Here is a 9973-nt window from a genome sequence, read left to right as displayed (position 1 = left end):
GTTTTCTCTAAACTCTCATCATTACTTTTTTGTTTGTTAATGATTTTAGCATCATGACTATTTGTGGCTAATTTTCTAGTGTAAGGTTTGACTAGAATCCTTATTTTGTAGCCGTTAATTAGTATTAATCAAATGTTTGTTTGAATCCTATTTGCATCTTTTTGCTTTAAAAGCTCTTCAACTTAAAAAGTATTCTCCATCTGGCCAATCGGGATAAAACAGTAGCACATGAATCATTGAAAAATAGTGTGTGAAAGTATTTAAAATAACCGAGAGTGTAGAAATAATACACTAGTTTTTATTAGGGATAATAAGAACAATCAGAAGCCATTGAGCAAACGGGTATAAACATACCAAGTTAGCACATATGACCTCCAATTAATTTGATATTCTATGCCACATCGGAAGATGATTGTAGCAGGTTTCTCGCTTAAAGAACATATCGTGATTTGGGAACATTTTGATTAATGCTATAATTGTGTAAGTATATAGAAGTCCAACAGTCACATTTGTTAACTAATATATTTACAAACCATCTTTCGAAGATTTTTCCATCTTACCATTTTTACTTCAGTTTATGTTTATTGTTTACCAAGCTATAGCATTAGCACTTAATTTTTGCAGTAAAAAAATAAGTATCATTTTGTCCCACTTCCATACAGGGTCCAACTTTTGAGGGGAGGAAGCACATTCGGATGGTCACCCGGCGATAGTGAGTCCTACACAACCAATTAAATGAACTTAAATGACCTAAAATGCGTCAAATTTTGAAACCAAGGACAACAAATCCTGTCCAAAAGTATAATTTCATTTACCAAAAAATATACCATATTAGAGTTTATTTTGATTAATTATGCAGAAATAAAGCATTATTAACTAAAATGGATGTGAATTTAGATATTTTTTAAAATTACAATGAAATTGAAAATTGAAAATTGTTACTGATTTTTGTATTAAAGATGGGATTATCCTGAGTGAGGGAATGAACACTCTGAATCCATCCTTCTTTTCTGATGTGTAGTAGCAAACTGAAGAAGAAGTCACAAACTGCAACTGCAGGTTTGTTTTGGGCAAAGTAGTCCAATAGGGCTACAAAAATAAACCAACCAATCATTAATCTTAACTCCAAAATCCAAGCTCTCTCTACAATTCTAACTCTATAGACTGTAACATCTAAACCTGAAATGTACATCAGCCGCTTGGACAGTGATCGGGAAGAACCCCATGAAATCAAACATTCAAATTTTCATGGCAAGGCTTAGATCAGTCACCTTTCTTGGTAAAAGTTCCCTCCTTTGCCAGACTAATGAATTCCAAATCCTACAACTGAGGACTCTGTGAAATCGAAACAATTTACGACGATGGATGATAATTATGCGTCCACAGGGACTGGAAGATCATCGTCGAGGCTGGGCGGAGATAATGGTGGGATAGCCGAGAGGTCAGAAAGATTGTCCACAATTTCCAGGACCCTTCTGGCAGTTGCTTGAAAATCCCCCCTATTAATACCGACCTTTCTAGAAGATAGAACTCCAGGTTCAATTGGTCTAGTAGAGTTACTACTCTCAACAGATGATAAGAATTGATCTTTGGCCAGTGTATTTTGAACAGCAGATGAGATTACAGAACTGAAGATGCCAGAATTCCTCAATCCTTGAATAATGACCTGTAGATAGAATAATAAACATTTGAGTTTATCTTGCACCATGAATCTTTTACGCAAAATGATTGGTCATTCGAAGTCAAATGCTTAAAGAATTGAAGAAAATCAACTAACCATAGGTGCATAAATGCGAGTCAGAATACCCTTTCTTAAAAGTCTCAAGTTCAGTGGCTTATCACTCCACACAATTCGTTCGCGATACCTAAAACAGAACAGGAACTTGTTAAAAGTCATGATTTATGTTAATCTGAAGGCTTGAGTCTTAAGACAACAAATAGATCAGCAACAATAATATCCATCTGACGATGATAAGCAAGAAAATAAGCATGTTGAAGAAGACATAATGGGACAGTACGGAAGAATGCTTGATATGGTATCTCACAACAATTATCTCTGGAATCGTTTTGCCATAGTGACACATATTCAGAAAGGCATTCAAAAAGAATTTGGAGGTTCCCTAGACATAAGAAACGAGACGCTTTTAAACACCTGGAAACTAGACTGTATGTCCTTGCTGCTATCGCTGTGATATTAGAAAGTTGGAAATATCCAATCCATTGATCATTGAACAAGGCTCTCATTTAAATCTATAGTAGGCATGGGATGACTCATTCAGGTGAGATTTAATCCTGGCCTGGTACAATCTCTGACACCCTTGAGATTTAGAATCCACTGAAACCAAGTTACTCATGAAGATTCTACATTTGCAACCTACGTGATTTCATCTCTAATCAACCAAATGGAGATGGAAGTTATACTATTGTGCGTAATAATTACCAGCGTAGCATTTCTTCCTCGGTTGCAGTTGAAGCAATAATGAACGCCTGTAAAGAATACAGTGTGAAGATGTCAAAGAAAAGTTCATAGTCTAAAATCCAATAGAGAAGAACAATAATGATTTAATGAACAATTTAATTAATTATGGTAACAAAAATTTAGACGTACACAAAAAGCGTTAAAATCAAGAATTCATGCTATATATCCTAATTCCTACCAATAGCTACTCCCATTTTAATGACATTCAGGAAAATGTTAATGATAAACCCACTTATGTCTACGCCAAAAAAATGCATGAGTAAAACAAGGTATATAAAGTATTGTTCCTAGAAATAGAGTGATTCCATCTACACAGAAAGATTGGACCACCCGTTAAAATTTATCGGAGATATATATTCACATGAACACACACATATTTAAAAAGTAATATATTCATATTTAAGGATTTCTCTAGTATTTACTTTCCTAACTGTTGACGAGTTCTTGAAGGAGTTAGATTCCAACTGAAATGATGAATTGGCAGGGTAGTAATATTTTCGTAAAACAAATAACAACTTCAAAAGGAACTGAGAGTAAATTAAGGAAAGGTCCAGACCCTTTGAATTTGTTAGTCTCTGTGTAGGACTTCAAACCAGAATGAGCAAAGAAACTTGGATATGGACAGTGGACAAGATGCAACATAGGTACACATCCATTTTGAACAGACTAGCGTGCAGGAATTTCCCAAAACATTTCAATAAATTTTACATTAAAGAAGTTTCCATCTAAACAGCAGGAAAATGATCGGTAACAATTTTAGCAAAATATTATTAAACTTTTAGACGGAAGAAAAAAGAAAGGAGGAGTGAATTTGAATCAGAGGGGAAAAAATTGAATCCTCTCTCAAATTTGACCATGTTAACTCCATTGGCTTAGGGAATTTCTCCGGAATTCAGCACCTCAAACATCAAATATTTGCAGCATATCCCGAAGATTTTTCTTTCTTCTCCCAAAAATTTCTTTCTTCATAGTTCTTTGGGTCAAAATGTACGAAATCCAGCATTCCTTCCCATCTTCGAGAAATGCCTTAACTGACTACTCCCTTAAGCATCTCTTCCACGGTCCCACCCTAATATAGATTTAATCCCACATGATCAACAAGCCACTTGATATTCCCAAGGCTTTTAACATTCTCATCCAATATATACCAAACTTCACAACAATTGTACGACACTTCAGTTTATCAACAACAATTTGGTTCTTCAATATCAGAATTTCCAGACATGGCTGTCTATCCAAACTTTTATCTTTAGTCCTGCTAATTGAGTTCCCTTGTATTCCATGAAAGAACTTAAAAAAAAAAAATCACTTCTGGATCTGAAACGAGAGTACATTGTTAACAATCATTATTAACAATTGTCACCAAGTCTTTCTTGACAATGTAATTTTTGCTGGCCTATCTTGGCCTAAATTATATCCCTACTTCAATAGTTGCAGTTTCTGTGATCTTCACAGTAATCAGAATAAATTATTGTAATCTTTCTTGCTTTGGGGCTTGGCTGTCCTCACCTTTTGATGTGATTTTATACCATCTAGTTACCTGGCACAAGTTGGCTGAAATTTGGTAGCCTTGTTTTTAGAGGATTCGTGAAGAGAAAACTCTACTCTCCGGCTTAAATGGCTGTGAAGATTCCTTTAGAAGAAAATCATTTATTACGGCTGGTTTTCTACGCTTTGGAGGATGTGTACAAACAAGGGCTGCCGGAAATGTTTCTTTGGCCTTCAGGATCTGATGAAAGGACTGTTTTTCTTATAGAGGGAAAGGGAGAGAGTTTATTTCTGGCATGCCTGTTTGAACTCAACTCTGCTCAGCAGTTCAGGAAGACTCTTTGAGGTTGCTAATTGCACGCCAGCTGCTGGAATGAGAAGTAGAGTTTTTGAGTTCTTAATTTTCACATAATCCTTACAAATCAAGAGGTGGAATAGTAGCTCACATTCCAATGCCTTCAAATGATTATGTCACCTCACATATATAGGAATCGGATAAGAGGTGCTTGTGCAAATACTTTTTTGGTGGCTTCTCCAGTAAATCTTCCCTTTTTAATTTGTACTAGGACAGATTCCCAAAAACTTTTGTTAAAGGGAAAGGTATGCATCCAATTCTCTTAAGGATTAAAGGAGGAGAGGAGGGCTAACAATACTTATTTGATCCAAGCTTCTCTTCAATCTATTTCATACAGTACAGTCTTTCTTCTTCTTCTTCTTCTTCTTTCTTTCTTTCTTTTTTTTTTTTTTCATTTTTTTGGTATCCCCATCAAATAAGAGGATTGCAAAAAGGATTTTCAATTGGAAAATTTTCAATCAAATCAAATTTTTAAATAATAATAATAAATAAATAAAATCTTCTAAGATTAGATACCAAGTAGAAGCAAAACAAGTGATATATTCCTTTGAGATAGGTATAGTGCAGTCTTTGTGCGTCCAACAAGTATTCATATACTCCAAAGAGTCTTCTAGGACAAAGCTCGCCCCTTCGAAGTGTTCTTTGACCTCGTTACTTATTATGCTATCTCTTGGTGAAAACTGTCAAGTCACTTTGTTTCTTACACTTATGCTTCCCTTTTAACCAAATGGGATGATATTTTGTAATCCTCATGAATCTGAGAACCCTTCTGTAAATTTCATACGTCAGCATATCTGATTGGACTACTAATCTTAAGGATGACTTGTCAAGGCTAATTCTCTCGCCACCTTTGTAGGACTTCTTTGCTTTTAAAAATAACTTCATCACAATTAAAAGAATCATTCTGAAATATGTATACAAATCTTCCTTTTATAATAGCATGTAAATACAAATCTAGAACCTACATTGTCTCTGCATACAGTTTTGGGACTTAAAAAAAAAGAAACAAAAAAATGAGTTAGTGGAGCACAAGTAACGACTGAAATGGCTTAACTTAAAAGAAAAGTAGTACAATGGGGGAAAGAAACTGAGGGTAGTGGAACTCACAGCTCTATCAAATTCTAACATAAAGCATCTTTTAACATCGTCCTTTGTTGGTTTGCAACCACATCGATCCCGTCTTGAAGTCAAATCAGTAAATTTAGGGTATGTGTAATGTAGAACCGCAGCTTCATCCAACTTGATCTCACTACCATTGTTAAGTACATGCACCAAGTACAAAGAAATGATCAACATAGGTCAAGAGTCATTAAGGATGATATTCTAACTCTGACCAACCAAGGCATGAATAGAAGGAATAAGATCAATTTGAGAGAAAAAGAAACTGAAAAGATTCCCATGGATCCAAGTAACGGTTAGCTACATGCTTAATTAGAAATATGATGAAATAAAAGCATTTTAAGACATGAAAATGTGTACATATCAAATAGACAAAATAATAATATATACTTGGGAGTCTTCATGTAATTGTGCCATCGATGTGCCCCATTTGGACGAAGATGGTCTTGAATCCGAGCAGCTGACTTTCCATTCCCATATGTCAAGAAATAGTTTGGATTGCCACGGGTTGCCTCTTTATAATTACCGAAGTATACATCTTTTGGGAGATGGTCATAATTCTTTTTAAACATCGAAACCTGAACAAGCATAAAATATTAGGCAACAAACTTGGCCAGATGCAACTACAAATGGTTTAGCAATCCCAGCCTATGACTTCGTGGTTCTGCCCAGACTCTTTTCTGTTTCATATAGATACAAACTAAAATATAAGGTGAAACAGAAAAATGAAGATTTTTTTAAATTAAAGCACAGAAAAAAGTAACAGGTTACAAATGTAGTAATCAAACAAGGTCTGAATCCATGTGAATTCCATTAATCACAAAGAGGAGCCTCTGCTTAGAAATTCCAGAGAAAGTGTGAGAGAATGCTAACAGAAGAAATCATAAGGGCATGTTAGTGTTTTTTTTTTCCTTTTTCATTTTTGTGTGTGTTCTGAAAACAATTTTCAAGTTTAGTTTATTAGATAGATTTTCGACTATTCTTGCACGCACCTATGTAGATAGCATTTAAACCCATTTCCTCTAGAAAACTATTTGAAATCAAATTTCTTATAATTCCAATCATGGCTAATAAATCAACTTTACAAGAACATTTAACTTTTTATTTCTCTTAATATAAAATCAAGTTTTTTTAGAAAAAAAATTCAAAAAATTCAAAAAAGAAAAAATCTATGAACAGTCACTTCAGAACTGCAAAGAAACATTTGAAAATAATCAAAGTGAAAAACAAAGTTTTGTTTTCAGTAATTTGTAAACCGTCCAGGGAAACTCTATAACTTGAGTAGTTCCCTGAATCAAAAGATTGTTTTTTTTAACAAAATAGAAAACTAATAATTAAACTGTATTCAAACTGGCCCTTACAATTTACATGCTCAGTACCAAGTAACTACAGAAGCTTAGATTTTGTTTTTTTTCAATAACAACTGTTAAGCAAACTAACTAATAGCAAAATTTCTGACTCCACTTTACGTTACAAACTTGCAATAATATTTTATTAGTTAAACACTCAATGGGTAGCTTTGACCAGAATGTATGAAAGATTTTATACCTCACTGAATGGTTCCTTGACATCATCTCGCTCAACACTGCTCTCCTGATACAAAATACACCCAATATCCTCCAATCAATGACCATTTAAAGCAAAGAGATTAAGTTCATATAGTATTCTTAGCACCAAAGTGGAGGCATTGGATGAGACAATCATATGGAGCAATCTTAAGAAAAAACTTATGAAGTTAATTGACTCACATAATTTGGGAAAATAACCATATCAACATTTGAAGGCACATCAGCAAGCAATTGTCTCAACGAATACTCCCGCGTGCCCGCAGGATGCATCAGTTCATCAGTATCCAGGTGAATGATCCAATCCATACCGGCATTCTGTTCAAGAAGAAATTAATTATCTAGATTTAAAAAAGTTCCCATATTGAGAAGCTGGATGGATGTCCAGTGCATACAGAGAAAAAGAAAAATACAATACCTTGGCCATGACAATAGCCATTTCCATGTTCAGAGACTGCTTCACAAACAATTCATAATTGCATGGTTTGTAGAAGAAGCTTGACAACCATGTCTCGTTCCAAATCCGACTAAGATTCAAACAAATAAATCTCAGTTTAAAAAAAAGAAAGAAAAAGAAAAAAATTGAAGATCATTATTTCTAGAGAAAGAAGTGAATTAGAAAAGAGCATTCAGAAGCAAACAAAGAAAGAAGGAAAAAAGAAAAGAATCTCCATGAAGCAACCAACAACGGCATCTTTTTATTTATTTTTGTTCGTGCAGATGCAACACGGGATATTTTGGTGGGTGGGGATGTAGAGAGTATAATTTAGCTTCCTCAATCGGCTAATGTTAAACTGGCTATCAGAAGTTGAAAATAAAAGATAAACATTACAAGTTAACCATTAAAGGGAATAAGAAGGGAAGGTAAGGTAAGATTATTCATATCTGAATAAAAAAATTTACTAACCTTTTTGTTTGCTGCTCTTCTAGCTCTTTTGTTCTGTATATAACTTTCACTCCCTGGACACAAGTAAGTTTTACTTGAAGACAACAAAGCCAGAAAACAAGAGATAAAAATTAATTAACATGCAATTCACAGTGAGGAACAGCATAGGACATGGCTCACCGGAATGGTTTCTAAAACTTTGGATACATTTGGGGAGGCAGCTTTCCCTTCCACAAAAAGGAAAAAGTTTGAAACTCCAATGACCTTGTGGTAAAAAATCCAGGGCAAAGTCTGCTCTAAACCGGCAGAAGTGCTTGTTGTAATGCATATCTGATAAGTACAAGGTTTCAGAGAGAGAAATTATACATAACCATCTGGGTTCATCTGCACCAAAAACAACTAAATCTCTTTTCCTAACGGTATCAAACTAGCAAGGCAAAAATATTACATAATCCTAATCAAAAGACGAGAAAAATCACGTACAAGATCAAAATTCCAAACAAATTCCATTTTCTCAGCACATCATCAGCGTCTCACGCAATAGTTAAACGAAATTCATAAATATATAGCAAACATTCGTCAGAATCAAAACATAATAGCCATTCAAATAAAAAAACAAGGCGCATTGAATGAGATCCAACAAACAGTTCCAGTCAAAATCAATCAGCCAACTTAACAAGATTCGATCAATTTTGGGGCCACATCCACACACACATCCATACACCGAAATCCCGCGAAATCGATTAAGCAGCGAAACACAACAAATCCAAGGCATGAAAAGTAATTAATAAAAGTAAAAGAAGAAATACTGACCTTCGGCTTCAGATCCGTGCCGTAGTCGAACTTCCAGTCACGGTAATACGAAAATGCAGGGGAATGACTCCGACCTAGAAGATCGACACAATCCGAATGGGAAGAATGAGAAGGGAGAGAAGGGGCGGTAGTGGACATACCGGGGAATTCATGCTGGTCCGGTGACCATCGGGTAACGGGGTCGTTAAGGCCGCCCCGCCATTGGAGGAGGAAAGCGAAGCAGGCAAGAGACAAGGGGAGAAGAGTTAAGAGGAAAAGCAAGCGAGAAGCAAGAGTGTGAGAGGAAGAAGAAGAAGAAGACGAAGAAGACGAAGAATTGGGTCTTAGAGAGAATTGACCCGCCATGTGAAGTTGCAGAAGGAGAGTGTTTGGTGCATCAAAGAGAGAGAAATGGGAATTTGGAGAGAGAGAACTGAAGGACCTGGCGAAGGAAGAAGGAACCGTTTTGTCGTTAGGTGTTAATCGGCCGATTTCAATTTTTTTTTAATTATTAAATATTTTCGAATTTTAAATGGTTATGTACTACAAACCAATCATCGTTTGCCTCGTCTTTAATTTCTTTTTTATTATTATTTTAGTTTAAATATTATTTTAATTCATTTGATTCAATTTTAGTCCATATATGTCCAATTTCATTCTTTGAACTTTTAATAAATCTTAAAATTTAGTTCTTTAAAAGATTTATTTTCAAATATAAGGAAATGAGTAAATTTATTTACAAATATAGTAAATATCACTCGTTATTAATAATAGACACTGATAAATATCATTTATCACTATCAGTAATAGATAATAATAAGCACTAATAGATGTCCATCACTGACAAGAATAGATGTCTATCAATATTTATCGCTAATAGACAATGACATTTTATTATATATTTAGAAAAAATAATATGTGAATATGTTTTTAGATTTTAAGGTGAAAATGCTAATAAATAATGGAAAGGTTTAGAAAAATAAAATGAAAATTATTTTAAATGATAAAACTGCTAATAGACAGTAAAAATTTGTTGTATTTATAAATATTTTAGTTCATTTTTTTATATTTGAAGATAACAAAAAATAAAATATAAACAAGAAATAGGGACTAAATTTAAGAATTCTTGAAAATATAAAAACTAAAATTAGACATTTGAAAATATAATAATAACTTAAATCATACCAATTTGAAAATACAGAGATCAAAATGATATTTTAATCTATTAGTTTTTACTATTTTGTTCATATCTATTTTGTCATGGTGTAAAGGTTCAAATAAAGAAAAAG

General features: G+C 34.0%; 1 protein-coding gene across 1 annotated transcript; it reads right to left on the bottom strand.

The window, feature by feature from the left end:
* Window positions 1-921: 921 nt before the first annotated feature.
* Window positions 922-9197, bottom strand: LOC120091006 (glycosyltransferase-like At2g41451). The gene is made up of 11 exons (XM_039048777.2): window positions 8706-9197; window positions 8073-8222; window positions 7914-7966; window positions 7425-7533; window positions 7190-7324; window positions 6990-7034; window positions 5832-6019; window positions 5430-5571; window positions 2441-2487; window positions 1778-1865; window positions 922-1666 (listed from the first exon to the last, which is right to left on the bottom strand). The coding sequence occupies exons 1-11, from the start codon at window positions 9048-9050 to the stop codon at window positions 1373-1375; spliced, it is 1596 nt and encodes a 531-aa protein (XP_038904705.1). The 5' UTR covers window positions 9051-9197; the 3' UTR covers window positions 922-1372.
* Window positions 9198-9973: the final 776 nt, after the last annotated feature.

The sequence above is a fragment of the Benincasa hispida genome, chromosome 11 (genome assembly GCF_027475165.1).
Source record: "Benincasa hispida cultivar pf3 chromosome 11, pf3_genome.v1.1, whole genome shotgun sequence".
In the NCBI taxonomy this organism is placed as follows: Eukaryota; Viridiplantae; Streptophyta; class Magnoliopsida; order Cucurbitales; family Cucurbitaceae; genus Benincasa; species Benincasa hispida.
This window is presented reverse-complemented; position numbering and strand designations above follow the sequence as displayed.